Source organism: Erithacus rubecula, assembly GCF_903797595.1.
Source record: "Erithacus rubecula genome assembly, chromosome: 5".
Classification (NCBI taxonomy): Eukaryota; Metazoa; Chordata; class Aves; order Passeriformes; family Muscicapidae; genus Erithacus; species Erithacus rubecula.
Window position 1 is genome coordinate 16,975,506 of NC_136687.1, and position 25,559 is coordinate 17,001,064.

The 25,559-nt window shown below is 36.2% G+C and overlaps 1 protein-coding gene across 3 annotated transcripts in view; it reads left to right on the forward strand.

Moving 5' to 3' along the window:
- RBPJ (recombination signal binding protein for immunoglobulin kappa J region) overlaps nucleotides 1–25,559 on the forward strand; it is a 141,778-nt gene that overhangs the window by 99,260 nt on the left and 16,959 nt on the right. For 2 of the 3 annotated variants that reach the window (XM_079305911.1, XM_079305910.1), the window contains exons 2-3: nucleotides 16,252–16,290; nucleotides 19,578–19,673. In XM_079305911.1, coding sequence (XP_079162037.1) covers nucleotides 16,252–16,290; nucleotides 19,578–19,673 — 135 coding nt within the window. Of the gene's footprint in view, nucleotides 1–10,176; nucleotides 10,510–16,251; nucleotides 16,291–19,577; nucleotides 19,674–25,559 lie in introns of those variants that run through there. The other variant, XM_079305909.1, reaches the window with a different exon arrangement.

The following is a 25,559-nucleotide window of genomic DNA, read 5'->3' on the forward strand; positions in this document are numbered from 1 at the left end:
ACTTGTACCTTGTATGGTGAGGAAAGTTTACTGGACAATACCATGGACAATCCCTAATGGGCCAAATGTAATGGTAATGTATCTAAGGCATGAGCTTAGTATATCCAAATGGCATATGAAAGTATTCAGCTGTGAAGAAATATTTTCCAAATTCTGCTTTGTCCTTTTTGATGACACTGGAAATGTCTATCTAGCTTCCAGTTTTCATAAAGCTCATAGCAACTTAATTTTCTTTAAAAGCTCTTTTCTTCTTTTTAAACTTAGTTAAAACTGATTTATGAGCTTCTAACTTATTGCAAGGATGGCTAATCAATTTATTAATTATACTAATATAATAGTAAGTCTACTTTCTATACAGAGTGTGCTATGTTTTCCAGAATGCATTGATGCCTTGAAGAAAAGATGCCATTTCTCTAAAATGGTATATTCTAAGTGGCACTTTCTGATCTAGGTTATCCCTTGATTTTCTTTCGGATGAGAGTTTTTCTTCATTTATCTTGGCTGCATGGCTGGCTCTGTATTTTCATTCCATAGTTCATGTCATCTATCTGATTATTGAATTTTAATGGTTCCATTTATGAGTTTTTTATTCTGTTTTGGGGAGTTCAATCTTCCCTGTTTGAGGCAGCAGTGGGCAGAAATTTCAGGAAGGACATCTCTCTATAGGCTGACATGTTCCACATACTACATACATGGTAGTCCTGTGTTGGTAATCATTTTTAGCTGGTCAAGGTACTCTTGATGGGGTTGGTAGCTGCTAACTGAAATGACAGGTTTGGTTGTTTAGTGCTTCAAGACACTTTTGACAGTTTATATTTCCTTCTGGCCTGAATGTTCTTGGAAGGATGAGACAGTGTTTTGAAAAGAGGTTGGGTTCAGAGCTCAGCAGTTGGGAGCCTTCGCAGCACTGCTTAGGCACGCTTTTCATGCTGTAAAATCCTTGCAAAAAATTGTGCCAGCACAGGCATTATTCTGGGATACTCGTGTTGTAGCAGTCACAGGTTCAAGATCATGCAAAAGTTAAGTGCTGTTGGGTAATTTTTTTTTTTTTATATATACTGGTTCCTTAAATACTTAGAATACCTCTGTTAAGTAAAGTTTGTCTCAAAAAAACGTTTTAGTTTTCAACTGGCTTCATGGTTTATAGTGTACCTCATTAAGATGCAGGGAGAAGTTTTACCAGTAATTTGCATCTGTGTGGAGTTTAAACTTGACAAACCTGAAAAGCAAGCCTCCTTGAATTAAGTATGATTCACACAATTTCCATTTTAAAAAATGGACAATAATAACTGCTTTGCGTTTGTGCTCTTCAGATTTTTTTTTTTTTTTTTTGTTATGAAAATGCCACATAAAATCTGTTAGGGCACAATAGGAGCATGTGTGACTATATAAGAGAACTGTAATACCATAATACCAGAAAAAAGGATGATAAGGTGTTAGCTTGCTGACATTCCAGCCATGTAATCTAATCTTTTCATATGGTTATTGTAAATGTACTGTGATAAGGAGGAGTAAAAGTTTATTATTGGAGTGTCTGTTTAATTATATAGTACAGGGATCATTGACCCAGTTACCATAACAGTAGTTAAAAATATTACCATACCTCATGGTAGGCAGTGTGGAGATTATATTTCTCTAGCAATTTGTTCCTAAATATTTTAGTTTTACAATTATAACTAGCAATAATTAGAAGGAGTTTCTAGCTTATAAAATTTTAATAGAAATGCAGCTTTTGTTGTCTTATCCTATTTTTGTCTTTCTCCTTCAAGTCAAGTATTTTTTTTTTAATGGGAATATGAATTTCTGTCTTTCCTATGTTGGAATGCTCTATTGATTATATATACTGCTGTATCTGCAGTATAATTTAATATCTTAGAAACTTAGAATTTATCTGGAAATTAAGTCAACAACAGTGACAAGAAGTCCAAAGCTTTCAAATCTTTTAAAACAGCTGTTTTTCTTAAAATACAGGTTTGTAAATTGTAAATGGACTATTACCTAATTTTGCTGTCTGTGCAAGTTATGTGACTTTAAAGGTTTAATAATAATTTGCTTATATTAAATGCTTCCCAATTAGAGACCTTCAGCACAATCATAGGGAAAAGGCCTAACAGTAGAGAATGGTCTCCAACTGATTTAGTTGTCCTAGAAAGTTGAAAAAGAGCCTTCTAATTCTCATTCTTTTCTGGGATGTGTTTATTGCTGCTGTTTTTATATTCATGGGATGATGTATTCATAAGCTTAATTACGAAACAATACACTTGAGATTGATTAATTCTAGGATACTGACAGCTCATTTTGCAACTGCGCCCAGTTAATGTTAGTGTAACCACGTAATTCCTGGCTGATGCAAGAAAACATCTGATATCTAGGAAACCCTATAATTTTGTGGCACAGGTTGGTGCCAAATACAGCTTTGTTGAAAGGTATACGTATGCACAGGTTTTGTGTCATCATTTTAATCTACTGAGGAGATAAATTTTATTTACCAATTTGGAAATTACTGTTTGCATGGCAACCTGCTTAGGTGCTGATAACTTATTCTCTGCTTGCATACTGATACAATTTTTGAATTGTTTTACAGCTCTAGGATCATTGGGTGAGACATAGTTCAGAGCAATAAGCTTATAAAACTCTAGCAGTCTACTTTTATTAAATATAAGGAGCTGCTTCCATATTGGATTTTGAAGGTTCACAGTGTAGAAGTTTGAGGAAGGAAGGGAATGAAAGGAGAAGGTACATACTGTAATAATACTGTATTTAAAAAATATATATATATTGTATAAAAAATTGACTGAAAGTGACTGAGTTGTCATAGAAGGGAGATGATAGGAAATTGTCCCCATTTCTTAGAGGTGTTTTGTAGAAGTGTGAAATTACAGTAAAGATATTTAAATAAGTGTCTTGAAACTTGCTTTGGAGGGCTAGGTACTGCTGTCAGAGCTTACAGTTCCTAAAACAAGACCAGTTAAGGGAAGTGTATGAACTGTGTTTTGTTGGCTTTTTGCTATTATTATTATTAACATGATTTACAATAATAATAAGTGGGTCTAAATTGAAGGTAGGGGTGCACCACATTTGAAACTGCCCTGCTACTGAAGCAGGTGGTCACATCCTCCCGAATGTGCCTGGTGATTGCAATCGGGTGGTGCTGGCATTCACTGAGTTAGCAGCTGAATCAATGAAGCCCCTTTCCCCTTATCTCTGGCTTCCCTAAAAAGGTGTTGTTTTGTTTTTTCTGGGTTACTGATTTGAATTTATCTGTGGAAGGGTCTTACAAGTGCTGGAATTTGGTGTTTGAGGGTAGGTCAGTGCAGCTGGGGGTAGCTGGCAGGCAGGACCTGTTTGGCAGTGACAAATCAGCTCAGCTGCCTCTGAAGCCACAGTCCAAATGTGAACTGGAGCAGCTGTGATACAGGCACGTTTGTTTGCCCTGACCTAGCAGAGAGGTGGGAAAGGCATTTGAGACAGTGGTGACTTACTGTCACAGCAAGACTTGTCAGAGTTGGTCTGCTTAAACCTTAGAGATGTCAGTTTACTTAGCTGTCACTTTGTATTAAGTTCTGACTGCACTTGGGGTGAGAGTCTTATAGGTATCCTAAGCTTAACTTTGTCTAAGGATGTTAGTCTCTTGGTAAGATTTTTAATTTTGCTTAAGACTTGCATTTTGCAAGTCATTTTCTGTACTGAATTTCTTTGTATGTTTTCTTGAATTATAGTTCTTTCCCATGAGAGTTACAGGCTTGCTTAGCTGCCCCTGTAATCTCTTTTGGCTTATGTTGAAGTTGAGTTTGCTGAGGTGACCAAACAGCTTTCTGCAATCAATATGACTGGATTCCCTGTCTCCTGCTTCCTCATGTATTAGTGGTGTGCCAGATTGATGGACTCAGTTAGCTCCTTTTGAAGGTCTGAGCACTGCAGGTGGTGCATGAGGAGTGAGTTGAGGAGCTTGGAGCAGGGACAGTAAGCCCCTTAGAGACAGATTAGGCCATTCTCCTTGTTTTTCTGCTCATAGGAAGCAGTTGCTGTAGCAATAAAGCTTCTTTGTTTATGAGGGTATAGGGTAAGAAAAAGGACATGCAAGAGTGATTATCCTATTACTTTATTAGAGTGGTGGTTAGAGATTTTGAAGCTGACCAAGGACTGTCCCCATCAAGAACCTGTTATCTCTTAAAGAGGTGTTCCAAAGAAATACCTATTTGACTTTATGGTTAGGTTAGTCTGGCTTTTTTAGAATCTTCTGCCTTTGCAAATTCAGTATGGTTCTTTACCACTTCCTTATAAAATCATTCACTTCTGTTATATATTTTTGGTATTACAGTGAATGGTGGTGGTTCAAAGAAAACCATGAACCTTAACTTTTTGTCCTTCTCCTTATTCACTGAGTATCAGTGCTTATCTTCCAGTTAAGGATGGAAATAGTATTTACAGAGGAGAAACTGTTCCTTGAACACTGCAGACATTCAGTCACTGAAGTGAAGATTGAAAAAATCCTTAGGTACTATACTGTAGTGCTGGATTCCTGTATTGTCAGGAAAGCAGTTGATAAAGGACTTTTTCAAAGTAATTGGGCAACTGATAATAATCAGTACACTTAGTGGTTTCTCCCTCATGCTTCTAAAAAAAATTTCTTCAGACTAAATCTTATTTGCAGCCAATAGTAACTCTAAAAAGTACGCCATAGGTCTGTTCTTGCCGTATTTAGAAATTTTTTTAAAAGCTGACTGCTTGATTTTTAAGGATTTGCTGATACTTACATTAAGGTTTAATAGGGGATATATAATCAGTTTCTTAGGAAATAAAAGTCAAGTTCACTTGTGAATTATGTATTCAAAGGTGATATGCAAGGTGACATCCTGAGGAAAATGTGCTGTGTCAGATGGACAAGAAGAGCTCTAATAATCAGAGGCTGAGCAAAGTCATTGTCAATGAAAGCTGTGGCTGTGGGATATTTTGTATAGAATCATGCTCCAGACTAATTTTATGTGTCACCATTACAATTTTGTGAACTATGTGCAGTTTTTTCCAGATATCCACTCTCTTTTGAATGGATGAAGATTAAACCAATGAGCACATTCCCTATGTGCCTAGTTACAATAGCTGAGCCAAATTATACTGTGTTTTAGGGACTGGGATTCTGTTGGTATGCTGATTTTCAAGCTAATAACATGTTCAGTTGCTAAGGTACATGTGTCCAAGTCTGCAGTTTCCATTGGACATTTGAGCCAATGTTCTTAGGCAATTAATAAATAAAAAATAGTTAGCTTGTGAATATAAAGGAATCATAATAAAACAGGTGATGTTTTGCTATGTTTCTTGCATTCTATACCACTCCAACATTTTAATGGCTTTATCCTTTAAGTTGATAGTATTTAAAGTTCTTTAGTGTACCTGAGGTCTTTGGATTACTACCTCCTTGCTGCAGATACCTATAGGTGAAAGTAAAAGCAGGGAAAACCCATCTCTGGGTGTGTGTTTAGGCACTTCCTTGTTAAACAAGCTATCATTACTGACTTCCTTGCCTCTCTTAGTGGCAGAGTTGTGTGAATGCTGTCTTGATTAAAATTATGTCCTGTTTGGACAAGACCTTTGACTTGTAGAGTCATATGCAAGTATAGTGATTATATGGAGCTTTTTTCCAAATCTAGATAGACTGCTATAAAAAATAAATTTGTTTACTTTCTATAAGTTGTTTAAAAGTGAACCTGCTTACTGATACAGAGCAAGCTTTATTTAAATTGCAGCTGTGGCTCTGTGATTTTATGGGGTTTGGAAAAGAGAGGACAATAATGAAAGGAGTGTGGGAGGATGAAAGCAGGTCAGAAAAGGGAGAGGGAGTTTCTAATTGAACCAGTGACTTGCAGTGAGAGGGCGTGACTAAGTGAAGCAGAGCTTTTTCTATTGTATTTTTTGTCAGTATTATTTGATATAGTGCCAAAAGTGTGTACGGTGCTGTAGAGTGGGAGACTTGTTTCAAACGCATAACATGCTCCCTGTGTTGGAGAACTTACATTCTTTAAGTATAGTTGGGGCAGTACAGAATCATGCAGTACAAAGATGTGATAGTGAATGGTTGGTGGCATTCACCCTGGAGCAGGTGGGTCTTTTTTTGTTGTTGTTGTTGAAGAGGGGGAATGTTTTGTGTATTGATCAAAAAGTTTCTGGTTTTGTAATTTCAGGGGCTGCTGTGCCCCCTGCTTCCAAAGAGTCACAGTGCAGTTGGACCACCCATCATTCACTCTTTACAGAGGAGAAAGGGACTTTAGGAGTAATAGAAATCCATTGTTTATGTCCGTTAGACTTTCTTGATTGGTGTGGTTTTAATTAATTTTATCTCCTTTTGTAGGATGGATGAGAAAGAGAATACCTTGTGTGAATAGTATTTCAAAGCAAGTTGGCTGAGATAGGTTCTTTGTATGTGAATATGAAAACTGTATTTATTTTTTAGAATGGATTAGCTTTTAATTCAACTCTAACCTTCAGGACAAAGTCCTTACAACAATATTTGTTACAGTATTTCAGTTACAGTAGACACCCTAATGAGAGTCAGGGCTGATGTGCTGCTGGCAGGCAAAGTGAGAGTGAGTTGATGACTACATGTGACTGTGTTAGTGCAAGTGTTGATCCTGAAGGATGAGCAGCCTGTGATGGGTGAGCTGGAAGCAGTCAGTCAATTTGTTGACTTCATCAGCCTCAGGAGGATCATGCTTGTGGAAACAGTTGTGTCTGGAGGGAGCAACAGGGGAAGATAGGTGCCATTTCTTCACCAGTTTCTGTACCTCAGCTGTGTGTTATTATAGAAGAATAAGACAACAGAATATTTAGTACTAGTCTGAGGATTTAAAGACTCCTTACTCTATGATGCTATGCAGATAGTTGGGAGCACAGAGTATGCAGGGTCTCATTGGATTGTATGGCATTGAGTTACTATAACCTACAAAAATCAGTGGAGTGCAAAACCCCAAAAACCTGTGGGACATGGAGGGGGAGTTGCCTGAGAAGTGCTGATCTGCTCAAAATTTTGTGGAGAATGAAGGTTGTGTGGTATTGTAGGCTGTGGAGTATAGAGTAGGTAAGAATTACTTCATCATCTGTCCTTTCTTTTGACAATATTAACTTGTTTATTTTAGTTCTTTAGTTTGTGTTTCCAGTGTGGAAGTTGTTTAGTGCTAGATGTTACTGGTAATACAGCTGTTTCTGTTTCCCATAATCAGACTTGTGTGTATTTGAACCCATTTTTGTTTTGGACAAGATAAAATTTTCCTTGTGAAAACTTTGTTTTAGCCATTGGAATGGTTAATTTATTCAGTATCTTCATCCATGGAAAAGATCAGTGTAAAATATTCTGTTTGTTTAGATAATTGATTGCTTACTTCCATGTTAACTGAATTCTTATATACAATTGTATTTCTTTTGCATTAATCTCTTGGAAATTGTGTCCTTAACACAAAGGTGTTTTGACTTTTTAATTGTATGTAAAACCTGTGGATCATCACTTTTTTGAGCTCTGCAGTTTTAACATTGACATATTATAATAGTGTGCTATTTTCAGATTAATGTTGAAATAAGCAATGTCAGTGTGAACCAAGAGGCACTTATAGAAATCAAATCCAGCAGTTATCTCCAACAGGAAACATGTTTAAAGTGATGTTTATCTAACTACTGTATGAAATGAAATGAAATGTGGTGGTCTTTATCCAGCTCATGCTGGATCATAAATATCCTTTTTCTTTAACACATAGGAATTCTCTTTGTTTGGGTCTGTGAAACCACCAGATGGGAAAATGTTTTCTAGTTACAGGTGATCATTTCCCCTGGGAGTTGTGTTCTAAAATGTTTATAATAGGCTATGGTTATATAGGTGGATGCACAGAAATATTTTCAGTATTTAAATCTTGTCTTCACTGAAATCTGTGCACAGGAAAGTGCACATACCTACATTAACAGAATAGACTGTGTTTTAAAATGTACACCTGCTTTTGCAGTAGATGTAACACGTTATCCTAAATGTAGAAATCTGCAAAACCAAAACAAGTCTGATGTGGAGTGGCTGAGTCTTACCTTGTAGGTTGTAGTATGCTGTTCAGTCTGAAGGAAGTGTTTCTAGCAAATGCCATATTAAGGGATCACTCCTGAGAATTAATTAGTGTGCCCTGTACATGAGCACTGTTGCATATGTTGACTTTGGTAATTTTAAGCATGTTAAAAGTCCATAAATATGAACTTTTCTCAGTGCTTCTTCATTTCTTCACTAATTTTTCTGTGATAAGTGAATTGAAGCTGGAAATGAGCAGAGGATAGAGAAAAGTCCCAGCATTCTACTTAAACCTATCTCTTTCAGCTTTTCTCAGATTATGTCTCTGTTAGTGACTGAAAAGGGATACTTTTTTATTGATCCTCAAACTTTGAATGGAAACTTGAGTATTTCACTTTACTTAGATAACCTCTGTAGGCCAAGTAAACCCTTAAGATCCCATACTGGTGAGCTTGTAGTATATTGAGTTTGTGGTAATGGATCACAGAGTAACTTGAAATTAATTTTTTGAGAAGTATTTTCATTTCTCATGGTAGAAAGTAATAGAGCCTGTTACACGAGGGTCTGGTTATCTGGTGCTAAGAGCTGCACAAACACATGATAGACTTTCTAGCTTTCCAGATACATAGCAGTTATTTTAAAGCTGAGGGAGAATGATAAAAAAATACCTGTAAATTATTTCTCTTATTTTAATTTCTTTCTTTAAAAGGCTTTTTTTCTGACTGTTGAGTCACAAACTCTTCTTGTTTGTTCACAAGTTAGATGGCATTTTAAGAGGCCTGGGAAAAGGTTGCACCTGACAGTTGACACTGTTCTTAGAACTGGAGTTTAAGTGAAGCACAGGAGATTCTTTTGCTGCACTCCTGGCTGAAATACACTTAAAGAGCAGTTGAAATGGCAGTAGTTCTTCTTCCCCAATCCTATCACACGTAATGGTTTGTGGGATACCAGCTATTTGATAGGCATTAGAAATGTTGGGACTTAACTTGAGCCTCTCACCAAACTTCATTGTCACTTCATACCATTGGAGAGCAGAAATTGGATTTTCTTGAGTTCTTTCTTTCTGAATTGCGTAATGTAGTCTGAGATGTTGCCAAAGACTATATAAAAATCTGGAGGATTTTTATTAGACTCCTCCTGTTTCAAGCATTGTTTCTCTTGGATTGCCTCTGAGGAAGTAAAAACTTTCCTTAATCACTCTATTCCATATTTAACTTCTATGTTTAATACTCTCAATTAATGATTGCCCTATCTTATTTATCACAATGTTGAGACATTTGTGTTCTGGGATGGAACTGAAACAGTTGAACTGAACAGTGTGAGGTAAGTTCCTTCCAGGCCAGTTTCTTTGTGACACTTGTCTGGGGATTTTTTCCGAAATCCATATTGAGGTGTTATAGTCATCTTTTGTCGCTCATTAAAGAGTTCTTCTAGCACATTCTGCAGCAAGTACTGTGATATAACAGGACTAATAAAGAATTGAGTTTGCTGTTCCAGAACTAATAAAGAATTGAGTTTGCTGTTCAGGAATGATGTTAGGCTTTACTACATCAGTCAAAAGCACCAGCATGTGAGTAGGTCCAGTTGGAAATGGTCTGTCAGTCAGGTATTTTGGGGTGAAACTTTTTCAATGAACAGGCATTCTGTGCCTTTTTTGAATCTAACATTTGTTTCCCGTGGAGAAAGCATCCATTTTACTTTTCTCGTTTTTCTGGGTCTGGCTAGGACAGAGTTAATTTTCTTCATAGCAGCTGTTACGGTGCCATGTTCTTTGTGACCAGAACAGTGTTGATAACACACTGATATTTTAGCTCTTTCTGAACTGTGTTTGTACAACATCAAGGCCTTCTGTCTTTCTCACTGTGCCTGATGTCTGTCCCCCTGCAGTGACTGAGGAGGGTACAAATATTGGGAGGCATACAACCAGGCAGATGACTCAAACTGAAGAGATATTCCATGCCATATAATATCATGCTCAGCAATAAACTAAAGGGGAGTGGGATTTAGAGAGGTTTTGCTTAGGAAGTGGCTTAGTATCAATCATGGGTAGTGGTGGTGAGTGGCCTGTTTCACTTTGTTTTTCTCTACTTCCACTTCTGCTTTTTATGTTAAACAGTTATATTATCTCAGCATGCAAGTTTTCTTGCTCTTTATTCATGTTTTTCTCTTCACCCATCTGATGGTGAGGGGGAGTTACACACCTGGATGGTTTAATTACCCCATGGGCAGCAAAGCACCACATGATCTCTTTAATTGTGTGAGGCAGAAAGGAAATAGAGATCTCAACACATGGATATTTGTTTTGAAAGGAACCTCTAAAGGTCATGGAGTCCAAATACCCTGCAATCAGCGGGGATGTCTTCAGTCAGATCAGGTTGCTCAGAGCCCTGTCCAATGAATGTTGCCAAAGATGGGGCATCTACCACCTTTCTGGGCAGCCTGGTTTTGGATACTGTGCTTTGGGATTCTTCAGGGTAAGCAAAGTATTTACTTTTATTTTCAGTGTTGAAATTTTTAAGACTGCAGGGAAACTTCTGTCGCCAAAAAATTGGCACAGGAAACAGTAACCATAGTATATTTTTACTGCACTTTGTATATTCTGGAGTTAAATCTGAATGTTTTGCATTGCTGCAGATTTTTCTGGTGCTCCATTTCCCATAGTGGTCTCAGGTCCATGTTTTTAATTTAGCTAGTCTTAGTTTTCAACTCATGTCTTCCCATTCCTAGTCCACACTGTTTCTGCTGCTCCCCCATGTTGGCCTCTCCAACCCGATTGCTTTTGCTCAGCTGTTGTTACTGCTATGGTCAAATTTGACAACTCCCTTTTGCATTTTGCTTCTCTGGAGATTTACAGAAAGATCCATGTTATTCTGACTATATGCCAAAAATTGTGTGAGTCCATAGGCCAAGTGAAGATACAATACCTAATTGCTGAAGTTTATCTCTATTTCTATGTTGTGGAAATATATTTTTTTTGAGGCTCCTGTGCTCAGTACATAAAGGTGAATGGTCTTTCTTAGGGACTGTTAAAATGATGTTCTTGGCTGAAGACCAGTACTGGAAAAATTTGAAGTTCATATTCCAGGCAGGAGGATGCTAGAGCTGTTCGGTGACTATAGATCTTCAGCTAGAGTTGAAGATAGGATAGCATGTGATCTTTGAAGAGGTTTTTTTTCATAATACTTTTTCTTGCAAATGGCAGAACTGTTTTGGTTAATTTTCATTTATTTATTTTTCCAGCTTAAGTTGACTTGACACATAGAACCATTGAATAAAAAACCTGAGCCAAATCATTTATGTCCAGAAAATAAGAAGTATATAACAAAAAAAAGTTTGCCATGTAAAGGCATACAACTACTGATAGATGCCTAAAACAGTGAAAATTTCTATTCCTGCAGCCATAGAAAATTACAGTACATTCTCTATCTCAGCTTGGAATTCCAAATAGGATTTCACACTCTCTATTGTCTGAAAACATTTGAAACTTACCCTGTATATTGTGCCATGTGTTTACCTAACCTGAGAATATTAAAAGTTTGAGTAAAACTATCAGCTGTACTGATAAGATTAGTGTTAGTTCACTTGTTAACTTCCATACTTACTTGAAGGGCAGTAAAGAAAAAAAAAGGAGAAAGGATAATGTTTCCTTACTTTTCTGTGAATGGGAAAAAGAATTTTAAACAGCAAACTGGGACTTACTTAATGATAAGTATGGACTTGAAAAGAATTGCATGGGGCATGATGTTGAAGAAAGAGTTATGCCTATGAGGCGAAGTGTGGAAGTGAAATTAATTTATGCAAAGCATCAGAAGACAAAACACAGGAAATAATAGAATGCTAACTGGTGGTTGGAAAAAAAACCCCAGGAATGGGAAAAGAATTATTAGGATAAGTATAACTTGTTCCAATAGCAAGTGATTATGGTGTGACTAATACTCTCACTCATGTTTCCAGTACAGTGTGTTAGGATATACTAATGGAATACAGCTTAAACTGTGTTAATGAAAGAGCAAATTGAGTATTTGTCTAGAATCCCAATATAGGACACCTGAAAGACCACTTAGTCTTAGAAAATTTTAAAAACCCAGGAAATTAAAGGAACTTGGTTAGCATTCAGATATAATTATACATTACCTGTAATTAGGACTTCAAATTACATGTGTTTATCTAATAACCACTGCAAGAATAGAACTATGATACATTTTAGTTTCCTCTCCTGTACATTTTTGTTATTCATCATTCTGCATATTTTCAAGATGAAGGAAAGGAGAAATAGAAATACTGAATGCATAAAGAAATTCCAGAACAGGGAAATCCAGTGAAAACCTACACAAGAAAAGTGTTGCAGTCTCTGTCATATCTGACAGGTAACCTTATGATATCTGAACTGGCTCATTTTTCAACATGCCAGACAAATATAAAAGTTTGAAATAGCAACAATCACAGCTTGTGCAGGGGATGTCATGTGGTACAAAAACATAGATATAATTTGTTTCTTGCATTTTCATGTCTTAACATCAGAAAACTTTAAAATAGTCTTTTTTTCTGTGCAGTAGTTGCTGATAATTTCTGTCCTTCAGGTTATATTGTCAATACACATCTCTACATCATTTTGCATATGGAAAAAGTGAACCAGATGAACCATTAAATGAAATACATGTGATACTCCTAAAAAAAATTTGTCTTGTTTGGATATTTGAATTTTATAGTGTGATTGAAAATCTGGCATCCTGGATGCAGTTGCTGCTTTGGAATATATCTGGTTCATAGGACTATACATACTGGTGCATGCCTGCTAGTCATCAGTAATGTATGAGTAAGGAAAGAATATAAAAGACAGGGTAAATGTAAACTGGGTTTGGGTTTTTATAACTTATACTATTCTCTTTGCTGCTAGTAGAACATAGTTTATGTTTTCCTGAGAACAAGGTTGTAAAAAATAGGTCATTATACTTAATAGGATCTGAGTTCTATGTCAGGCTTCTATTTCATCTTTTGAGTCCACTTCTGCTTTCAGCCTCCATATTCTCTAGCAGTATGTTTCAAAACTTAGTTTTGTGTTTGTAGAGCTAGGAAAAAATATTCTAAATTTAAATTTTTGGTATGAGATATTGCCCAATTCCTATGTTTGTGAGGCAGGAGAGAATAGCTGTCTCCACATTTTGCATATCTTTCGTCAGTCTCTTAGCTCTTTGCATCTGTTTGTCACTTTTCTCTCATGCTCTCACTGAAGGCTGTAGTTTTAGCCAGTTGCATACAAAAACTACTGGTTATTCATACTGACTTTCATGCTAACTTTTATTACTCTGAGAACTTTTTTTCCCACTGTTTTAAGTTTTCAGAATTGTGAGGATGTAGTAGAATAATGCCATGACATGGTGATGTTTGTTTCCTATTTAATTCTTAATAATTTTTGAATTCTAATTTCTCTAACTATTGCTGTTGAGCTAGGTAGGTGAATATTTGAGATACTTGAAATGATTTTTTAATACTGCAGGAAAAGGCTCTTCATTGACACCTTGGCTATGGTACATAACCATCAGTCAGCTGTCAAGGCAGCATTATTGAGGAAAAGTAGCTGAATTTAATTTAGAAGCAGTTAAAATGGGACTTAAATATCAAAATGCAATTTCCTCCTATTCTGCCTCTCTCTAATGTATATTGAAAGAAAAATTAAATGTTTACCCGATGTACATTATCTCTTCAAAAGGTTTGTGTTGCTGAGGGTAGCATTTATTTGTGTTCACAAGTTGATTACAGTGACATAAATAACTTCATTTTGTGTGAGGGAGGCTGGGGAAAGCTCGTACCTAAGTTAGGGAGGTACTGCACTGAGCATCAGGTCAGAACTTCCTGTACATGTCCAGAATGACTCAGTGCTTTAACTCTGGTTTTGAAGAATGGGGATTTGGGTACTTTTCTCCTGTGTTGTATGTTCAGGATTTGACTAAAGGAAAAGATGGAATTTATTTCTTTCAGAAATTGCAACTCTGTAGTGTAGATTTCTTCTTAATAAAAATCTTTTTAGTAATTAAGTGTATGTTTAAGGGGTATCTGCTGCACTCAAGAATTCTGCAAGGTTATGTGTTTCCATAGGGCAGTGTGAGGTTTTGTCTGTAAGGGATTTTTTTGCGGTTTCTGGTGTACCAGGGTCCTCACCTTGGATTGGATCTGTTGGACACAATATAAGTAGTAAGTGCTGTGTGCATCATGCCTTCTTTGCTCCAAGATAAGCACCCCCCCCTTTTTTTTTTTGTGGTGAATTGCAATGTGCAGAGGGATTGAAACAAAGATAATAGTTCTGCTCAAAAGCAGGGAGCTAATCTATAGGAATGTTGTTGTAGAGTATTGCTTAAAGGTAATCTTTTGTCTAGTCAGAGAGTTACAGACCCTCTGTCAAATAGGATGATCCTGGGTCGTCAGGGGAGAGCAGCAACTGCACACATAGTGTGGGGGAGTTGGGATACGCACCTACTCACTGTTATCCAGAGAAAATTAAAAGCACAGGGTGTGCTCAGGAGGTAACTAGGCAAACTGCAGAGCTGTTTGGCTTTTCTAGTTGCCTTTTCTGCATTACAGATATGTCAGTGCGGTGATGCATACCACACAGAAAAATAGAAATTAAGTTTGCATCCAGTAGACCTCAAAATTTAAAATATATAAAAACAAATCTTGCAGGAAGAATTCTGGTTTCATTGTTTTATTTGAAATTAAAATAAAGCCAGAGAAATGAACGGTATACTAACAAAGTAAAACATGAAGGGAATTTGTCTAGTTGGAAAAACAAATTTTTACTGCATTGTTTGAGCTGAAAAGAAAATTTGGCTTCATATCATTTATTCAGTTCCTCTATGTGGACTGCCTGTATTTTAGAAGACTTATTTCTCAAGTCTTAAAAAATAACTTTAAAATTGGCTGAATGTTGTCACTGCCCTGTCAGGAGGAATGCTGTTTTGCTTAACTTTATAAATGATAATAATTACATATTTGTACATTTCTAGGATTACGGAAATTAAATTGGAATGTATGAAATCATTCCTCCACCAGTTGCTGTGGAGTCCAGGGCAGATCCATGGCACGAACAGGGGAATTTCTTGTCACATCACTTAGTGACCCAGTGCTAGGATCTTGTCCTGGGGAGCCTCCAACACTCTTGTAGGACAATAGTAGGAAAGGGTTCTTTTCCCTATCCAGGAAGCATAAAGGGAAAGCTATGCCCACCTATAAAATGAACTTGGCAAGTCATAGAGATATTTATGAACACTGGCAGCAAAATACAGTCTCTTGTATCTCTATTTTTAGGCAAAAAGGTGTTAAGCTAAGCCTGTCTTTTTGTTATGTTTTGTTTTTGCGTTGTGGGTTTCTTAGGGGTTTTTTTTCCCCTGTCTTTGTCATCCTTTTAGCTTAGTGGTTACACTTCCTCACCAGGATTAGCAGATGTACATTACTGGGTACAGCCTTCCTTTTTTCAGATCTTTTATCTTACCATTTTGGTTTAATCTGAAGATGGTTTTGGTAACGAAAATGTATCTGCCATGTGTTAATTTGGTATCTTATGTAAATAAAAACTTTTCTGGAAAGTCTTAGCCTACTGTAAAGAATATTCTTTCTCTCAAGAACAGTGTTGAAGCACTGAAAGAAGTACAGCTGTCTCAAAACACTTTATGGCGAAAAAAACATAGAGTGCATTGCAGGCTATTTATGGATCAAGCTTGGCTGCATTCCATAGGAGAGATTTTTCCTGTAATTTTGTACTGGCATGTATGAGAATGTTGTCATCCTTTTTGTAAGAAGTCATGGAGGAAAAACAGATTTTTGAGAAATTGTCCTGGTGGAAAGCATTCACTGATTTTTCAATACTGATATATCTGTTAATTTCTGTATGTTTACTCTGCTGGTCAGTTCTATGGCAAAGATCTTCTGCTTCTTTATATTCTTGTGATGTCTCAACTTTTCAGAAGTGATGCTGACAGCAAATGTGATTTCAACAAAGAAAGTTATCTAGAGTTCAATTTTAAAAAAGCCTCTGCTGTTGTGGGAAAAGCTGTTGCAAGGAGGCAGTAAATACTTTGGTAGTGATCTTATCTAGGAAAATACAAAGAAAATACATAAAATTATAATACAATTTCAAAAATTGTGGAATCGGGGTACTGTCTTACTGTAAAATTATGACTAAACACTTTCGTTTTAAATTAGCAACTGCTTCTTTTTTTCAGGAAATTTGGAGAGCGACCTCAACCGAAACGGCTCACAAGGTAAGCATTAAAGACACTTGGTATTTAACAATTTTCTGAAGTTACCATTTTCATTCTCAGAAAAATTAAGTTAAAAGTTGTGGGTTGCTAACCTTAGAATTTTAAATATAAAAGCATTTCAATTATAACTGCAATCAGCAGTACTATTTTTAAAAGATGGCTTTGTTTTAATATGAAACTCAAAATGCGTTTTTAGAAATGATTTTGACTTCGTGTATCGGTTATTGTAGATTACTCAATAGGATGTGAATCTGCTTATTTTTACATCCTCAGGAATGAGCCGATTTATTTCTTGAGTTAAAAGTCAGGTATTGTAGCACTTTTTACTGCCAGAATTGAACACTGTGCTGTCAGGGACTTATCTTAACCAATTTTTGGTGAACCCCAAACAATCAGAGAGAGTATCAAATAGAACTATCAAGTCAATCCATTCTGTAAAGTGTGTAGAGTGACTGGAGTACACTGCATGCTTGATTTGCTGCTGGCTTGCCTGGGATGTGTTTATACCAGAAACTGTTCTTTTTTCAAACTGGTTTAACACAGTCTATGCAAATATTTATTATTCTGTGCCACAAGCTGTGCCGATTATAATTAGCTCCTGGCTTTCAAATCCACTGTTTGCTTGAAAGCAAAAAAGGATGTGCCATTTGTTTTATAGTTTTGTGTGGTGATAGACGAAGGCCCTTGTCACCCTGACAGCCTCTGTTTTGAATGAAATGATACCTTATGTTAGCACATGATGGGGGGAGGCATTTACATGTTGTGTTGTGAATATCTGTCTCACTGCATTTCTGGATAAGATATTGGTTAGCTTGTCATCATTAAACTTCATTTCAATGCAGAATTGATCCATGCTGACTAACAAGTATTTGAACAATGGTGGTTTCTTGTTGGCCTGCCAGTCTTCAGGGATACTTGAAGATAGTATGTTTTAAGTAATGATGTTTTCCATTTTGAGTAGTTACACCTATACTATAACCGTGAAGTTACTCATTGAATTTACCTTCATTTTAAAAAAATGAATCAAAATAGTATGTATTATCCATGTTTTAAAAAGAGCAACCAAATAAAAAAAAGAAATTACTATACAGTGAGAGCTTTTAACCAAGTTTTCTCTTTACTATAGTTACTCTAAATTTCATGCAGGATTTTAGCTGCAAGGTAGCTAAAATACAAGGTGGGTATCCGAGAAGTGCTGGCCATCCTTCAAAGCAGCAATTTGAAAATTTTCCCTGTGATAATAGAGGTTGGAAACAAACAACCTAGCTTTCCTTTTAAGAATAAACTGCTGAAGTGGAACATCTGTTGCCTGATTTTTAAGATTGATTTGTTTATGTTGAAAATGTATCTGTAAATCCATAAGAGCGTTCAGTTCAATTATTGGAAAAGTTGCTGTGGATTTTTTGTTTGCAGGCTGTCTGGTTTGACTAATAATCTGTTCATGATCATGCAAACTCCAGCAGAACAACACTACTCTGTTCATACTATGCTAGTTGGTTTTAAGTATAAACTATAATAATACTACCTTCATGAAGAATGTTAGGATTGAATAATGAAAAATGTCACTTAAGATATCAGTGGGAGGGATTGGGGGGGCAACATCACTTGTTCTTGCAGGATTGTGCAAATCCACTGTAGTAACAGACTGGTAGAAAACACACATTTTCTTCTTCATACAATGCTAAATAAAGATTAGATAGCAGCTTACTGTGTGGGTTGCTGGAGTAGTTTTGAGTAGTTTTTTAATAGTAGTCAGGTCAAAAATTTTTAATATGACAGATGTTCTTAATTTAGTATGATAGTACTCTTAATAAATTATTTCAAATTATCAGATTAAAGTTTTTAAACAACTTAAATGCAGCTAATACATATAATAATGAAATGTGTAATAATAATTTCACAGTGAATTATGTTTTGTGGTATGAAATATACTCTTAAAAATGGTTATAAATTAGTAAGTCTGTGGGCCTTAAATCAGTTCTTCCAGCTGTACTTTCATGTATAAACATCAGTTTTACCAATGTGAAGTGTAAATAGGTCAAGTTAGTCCAAATTTAAAACAGCAAGTCTATTCTCTGTTCTTATATCTGCTATTTACACAGAAAATCGGCTCACTAATCACTAGACATTAATCATGTCTTATGCAGGCATGACAAACACAAGAATTTGCAAAACATCATTAGCAAAGCTAAGTTGTTGTTGTCCAACCCAACTCTGGCTCAATCTACTTGCTTTTCTCTATGAAACTGTGTGGGGATTTCTTTTGGAAAAGGTCTAGTCAGTAAAATACTGTTTTCTATCTTCCATTGTTTTTTTTCACTGGAAATGTTTGGTTTTCTAGATCTGCCCTAAGGGAATTCAATAGTTGGTGCAGTTCACAGAAAAAAAGACAAAAAAATCCAAACATCCAAAAATTCTTCTTATGTAAGGTTTTATTTTTTCATATAAATTCCTGATAAATTCATAATTTATTTCTCTGGTAGATGGCTTTGAAGATGAGTGCATTGGTGGGCATTCAACCCACAAAATCTTCTTCAGGAACTGGTGTTCCTGCCAGCACTCCGGCACAGCTGATCCCTAGGGTGTTGAATTTGGCATGCTGCTTAATGAACAGTTAGATTGTTACACAGAAGAGTGACTGGCTGTTATTGTTCTCTCACTTCTCTCAAGGAGTTGTTGGTGTGTTTGAGGTAATTACAGCATTTATGTAACATCTGTAATTACAGTGATGATGAACAATAAAACATTTTTTAAAAATTAATTTCTTTTTTACCTGACTGTATGCAGGAAGTAGATCTTTTCTCTAGAAAACTAGGTGAAACAATATTTTTTCTTAGTATCTTGAAACCCAAAATAAAACTTGTATATGAACATTGCACTAGTTTGGTTAAAAGCTTAAACAATTTGTTATTATCATGAGATACTAAACTGGTCATGAAGAAATTATATAACTAATAAAATGTATTCTAATTTGTGGCATGGTACTTAATGAAATAGGACATCAAACATGGTGCATTGACAGGATTTTACATCACAAAAATGTTTTTCTTCTAGAAAACGTAGTAATTGTAAATGATCACAGACCCCATATTGCTAGTTTTCTGAAGAGTAATCACTTATTTTTCCTGTATAATTGTCTTAAACAGTGAGCAAATGCATCTTGACCCTGTTAATGATGGCCTTTTTGGAATTTCAGGTCCTGGGATTTTTTCCTTAAAGCTGTCTTCGTTTTGTTGGACACAAAACCAAAAGAACTTGCCAAGCTTATGTTGTGTTTTGATTTTTAGGGAAGCAATGCGAAATTACCTGAAGGAGCGAGGTGACCAGACAGTGCTAATACTCCACGCGAAGGTTGCGCAGAAATCCTATGGGAATGAAAAAAGGTAACTTTTTGTGCTGAAATCCATTCACAGCTGGGAGCTAAGGAAACTTTAGTTGTAGCTGGGGGCACAGCACTTTGCAGAATTCCTCAGTTTGCACTGTAGTGTGAAGAAACATGAAGTGCTTCCTCCTCAATCATTTAATTATGTAACAAGTGCTGCAAACCTATAGCATTCAATGGAGTGATTCCTGTTTCTACCAAGAGCTTCCCCATCTATGGTCAAAGCTTTTCTTCCATTGCCTAAAATTTTTCTAATTTTAAGCCTTCCACTTTAATGTTGGAGTAAATGAAGTGATCAACAGTGAATACTTGTAGAGGAGTTTTTTCCTGAATAATTTCACATTAATATGAAAGGGAAATTGCTGGCCTCAGTAAGATAGGTCTCTAAATCATGTCTGTAATAAGTTTAAAAAGAATGATAGTTCAATCATGAGTCTATGATAAACATTCCCTTGCAGAAATCAATACAGTGCGTGTTACAATTATAGATACTTTTCTAAGGGACAGACTCTGCAGGAATATGTGAGAATGAAAGCTTTTTAGGCAAAGGTGCTCTTCCTGCAGTCTTCTCTTGCAATCTTCTCCGTGTGATGTTTTTTTTACGACAGCATTTTTTAGTAGAAGCAAATAGGATGCATGCTCCTTCATATGTGGGTCCCTAAACCTCTTAGGATGTAACACAGCATTCTTCAATTGTAAGCAATGCTCTTCTACCTAGTGCTGTATTTGGTTATTTCTTGTATAATTATTTGTTCTCCACAGAAAGATCACATATTCAGCACATTAATATCTTTGAAATTTTAACCTGTCTTTTACCACTATTTTGTTAAGTCCTGTTGCATCATTATGTTTTTATAGCTTTGAGATTAGAGATTTGATTTATGTATAAGACTGTTAGAAAACCCAAATGTTATGATTAAACCTACAGATTTCTCACTTTGTTGTTACCTGTCTCAGCCACACTTTCTCATGTTCGTGAATCAGAGATACAGGCTGTATTTTGAACTGTTTTTCAGTATTCTGTGCCTGAGTACTTGTCTTTCTCAGGTCCTTGCTTTTGGGCAGTGTCCAGGTTCTGCACATCCATGGAATTGTTTAATTAAAGTGCTTTTTAGATGTTTCTGAAATTCTTAATGTGAATCAAGTGGGAAGTTAGTGAAGGAGGAAGGGCACAGAAGCAGACAAATGTATTTGCTGTGTAACTGTGCAGCCCTCTTGCTCTCTACCATGTTTAAATGCAAAAGAGTTGCAATGCCAGGCTGTTCTAACAGTAACGGATAACCACCAAACTCTACAGCCAAAAAGATTATTGTCATTCAAGAGCTGCATAGTTAACTCATCAGTGCAGATAAGTAAGGTATATGTTACTCCCCAGAAATGAGGGGTGTGCCTGCAGATGAGAAAGTGGCTTTCAAAACTATGTATCTGTAACTTTGTCCTCCTGAGGCCAGGGCAGTTCATAAAGAACATTTTGCGAAGTTGTCCTGTGTATCATTATTCTGGAGGACAAATGGCATCAAAAGAAAAGAGAATATAAAAAGTATGTAATTTTGATCATTAAAAGTTCCATGACTGTTTGGAAAACTTGCAGAAGTGTTCTCAGGAATCCAGGGCAAAGCTTCAAATTGTTATTTGGTAATGGCTTCTGAAAGCTCCTGTGTGTGTTTCATGGTATTGCCATAAAATCCTGTTGACCTAGATATATGTGTATACTTCACCTGGTGCTTTCCTGTGGCATGTACCTTACCTAGGCAGTGGTAATGTTTGGTAAACTGCTTTTTTAACAATTGCTAACTGGAATTAGGCATTCTTCTACCACACTTTTTGAGGTGCAGTTCAGTGTCTTAGCACAGTTGCATTTGTTTGTGCAGCTTATCTCAGATTCATCTATTTAAGAATGGAAGCATGAGTGTAGAAAATTTCAAGGCTTTATAAAAGAGGATCAGGAATGAAAATAGTTGGTTGTTGATTATCAGATAGTATGGTGCTGAAACAATTGCTGCTGTGATATGGGTATGAAATGAAAGTGTGGAATCAGTCACCAAATCAATCAGGTTGGAAGGGACCATGGGGGGACATCTGATGCAGCCTAGAGCACGTGGCATAGGACTGCATCCAGATGGTTCTTGAGCATCCCCAGAGGGAGAATCCACGACCTCTGTGGCCAACCTGTTCCATCTGCAGTCACCTGCACAGTAAAAGAGTTCTTTCTCATGTTCAAGTGGAACTTCTGTTCAGCAGTTTCTGCCTGTTCCCTCTTGTCCTATACATACTATATATACATACTAAGGTTTCATTTTTTCAGTTTAAATATTTTAGCTTTTCTGAAGCTTTAATCTAAAATGTAGACTGTCTCTATTACTGTTCTGCTAGTTCCCAGACTGTTGGCATCAGTAATGATGTCCTGTTATTATCAGCATAAAGGAAAGTGCCAGTTATTAAATCCTTAGATCCATGTGGGCTCTAAGGTACTTCGTAAAAATGAATGATAAATTATTATATTCCTCTTTCTTTTTTTCTTGAGTTTTTAAATGATTTTGGCTTTATAGCAAACTGTGGCCTTTGTTTCTTCATGTTTCTGGATTCAGCAAAATTAGTAAAGTTTTAATGCTGTTTTATGCAACTGGACAGTCAAGTTTTCATCATTTTTACATTTACTACCATTTCTGAAGTGAGTTGGTTTGCATACATCTTTGTAGAAAGAAACTTATTTCATACCCTTTTTTATAGACAAATTTCCTGTTTTGCATGCTATTTCATTATGGCATAGATATGATTTGGTCGATTTTTGAACCTTAAAGAATAACTTAATTTACGTTACTTTTGTAACGAGGAATTCAAGTTACAAAAGAATTTATTTCTTAAATTTGACACTTCTTTCATGTAAATGCAGAACTTAAATTCTAGACAAACTTCCACCTCTTGTTCCAGTTTTTATTTAAGTCTTACTTGTTGCAAGATTATGAAAAATACTTGCCATTAGCAAACTTTGCACATCATAATTAAAAGCGTAGCACAATAACTACCTTTCAGTGTTTTGATGCAGGTTACTAGATGGTGAAATACTCTGTTAAAAACTTGCTGTGGGTGATGCAGGTCTTACATAGTGTGGCCTGGTTTAAACAGGCATCACAATAACACTATTTCAGATGCATGGATGCAGACTTTCCAGGTTAATTTGAGAGTTTTTTACACTTTTAAGTAACAGGAATGAAAGGAATTGACTGTTTTGAATTGACCCTTCACATGAGCCTTGCACTTCATGAAGTTAATGGTTTTAGCTTAACAAAGAAGCCAGGAGGTAAGAAGCTCAGGTTGGGCTTTAGTTGAATATAAGACTTTGAGCCTGATGTTTCCTGTTGGATGACTGTCACCTTTCAAAGGCATTCAGCTGATAGGGACTCAGGTGCTGTTTAGCCCTGATGAGTGTGGATATTTGGCTTATATTTCTTGTATTGTTTTCCATATTTGCCATTCACTGAGAATTTTTGGAAGTCTGAACAGTGTGAACATTCAGCAGTTTAAAGGACTGAAGTGTTTTGCATTCCTAGGCATAGTTCATCTAAAGACTGCAAGCCAGATTGGTATTTTGATTGTGCTGTTCAGAGTTAAACATGATCACTGCTGATTAGCATGAGAACACTGTAGCTGTATCTTGTTTTACAGCTGTTAGTGAAGGAGCTCCTTTAATTTCCGATCAAATGCCTCCTTTTGCTGAATTGAGTGTGCCTGTCCTCTGGATAAAATTCCTTACTGAGCATAGCTTTTTCCAGGGCTTACCTGTGACTCCACTGCTTGTCCTTAGCACTGTAGTACCTAATGATTTTTCATTTGTTTGTTGTCACATTGAATTCTTTAGTTGTTAGATGTTAGTTCTTTGTTTTCCTGTGAAGAAAGATTCCTGAGCAGTTTTATTCTCAGAATAATGTGGGTAATTTACAAAAAATTGGAATTGACCAACAGATACAAGTCACTGGATATTAAATAACTAGCTAGTAGAAGCATCTGAATTCTGAAGGCAGACTTCTTTAAGATGAACACAGGCATGCCTTGGATGATTCGAAAAAGCAAACCCTTGTGACAGAAGCCCTGTGGTTTGAGTTGAGCACTGAGTGCACCAGAACTGGGTAGAAATAACAGGAGCGGATCTTATTTCCCTTTAAGGCCTTGCTTCCTGGGAAGCTCAGGTAGAGGAGCTTCTCTAATTGAAGTACCACATTTTCTCTGTGTTGATGGGCTTGAATTGTCTAAAGGAATATTGTTCTCTGCTTTGATGTTTATCTTATTTAATACAGTGTTTCCAAAGTTCAGATCTGGTTCACTTTTTTTGTGTTGGATGGAAAATTCATAGCTAAATCCTTTTATATATGTGTTCACACAACTGCAAATAGGAAGTTAAAAAGACCCAAGACTGTAGCTGACTGTAGCTTTCTCTATGCCTGAAGGCTGAGAAAGAGCTAGATACATAAGAAAGAAACCCCATTCAAATGATGAGTCTCCAGACTCTTTCTTCATGTTTGTAGCTTTAACCAAACTTAAAATTTTATCAGCTTTAAAAGCTTATTTTTTTGTTCAGTAGGTTTTCAAAGGTTTTTCTCTGCATTCAAATTTTAAGAGTGCTTTAATTGTTGTGGTTTGTTTTCTCTCCATCAGTGGGTTATACCTTATTTCTTACAGGTCTTCATTGCCATCTAGTGGCTGTAGTTATTCAAAGGACTTGGTTTAGAATAAAGCTGAAATGATAAAAGGTATGAAAAAAAGTAGGGATTTTTTTTTCTTGTGTTCTGATCAGTAAGATAAATACAAAAGAGTACATGAGCAAAGAAGGTAAGTGTGTCATATGCATTATGGTGTAATATTATTTGGTATAGAAGGGATTTGTTGGATTTTTGTTTTGGTTTCGTTTGGTTGGGATTTTTTTTTTTTTTTTTAGCAAAGCTTTGCTCTATTAACAAAAGTTGACACTAATTTTTAATCTGTGTACAACTTCTTCATTAGGAATAGCTCATAGCTGATGACCACGATACTTTCAAAAGAGGTTCATAGATATTTTGACTGTATACATATTGGTATAACACCTGCTTTCCTGTTTTGTAAATAGAATGAATGTAAGTGAAAAATCTGACTGCAGATATACAGCCAAGAAAGTAAGTTTGAGGAATTTTTTTGCCTGCAGGCAGTAAATTTTTGTTCATTTTCATAACCACTAAGACAACTTAAATAGCAGTAAGACTTAAAATTCAGTGATTTGTTTCTCTGACAGAGAATATACATTACTTGTGTCCATTAATAAAAAATACTACAAATACTTGCATTTATTTATATGTATTCCTAATATATATGTATTTAATTATGGTATTATTAACAGCACTTGGGTTTCATCTATTAAGAATTCTTTAATTTAGAAAAACAATTTATATCTGTTAAATGTGGTCATGCTGAATAGGTGAGATAAATCGGAGTTTTTCACTGTATTTTCATACTAAAGCTACAATTAATGGTGTTTAATAGAAGTAAGAATCATTTAGGATGAAAAAGACCTTTCAGATCATCAAGTTCAGCTCATTATCTGGCACTGACCTCTCTTACCCAGGACTCATACAGATACTTTGGAAATTAATAATTTTGTCCTTGGATCATTTTCCATGACTCGGAGCCCACAGTTCAGTTCCCCTCCCTGCCCATCGCTGTGGCAGCCTGTGGGCAGCACAACTGGCTGCTGTCCCAGTGTAGAGCCTGCTCCCCCTGCCCAGAATTCAATTATCCCAAGCCCAGTTAAAAAGAAGGGAAGATTAAAAAAAAAAGCCAAGCCAGAAAACCTTCACCTGTAAGTTAGGAGCCATTGTTGGGTTGCAGAAGTGCAGAGTTACAACACCACTCTCCAAAT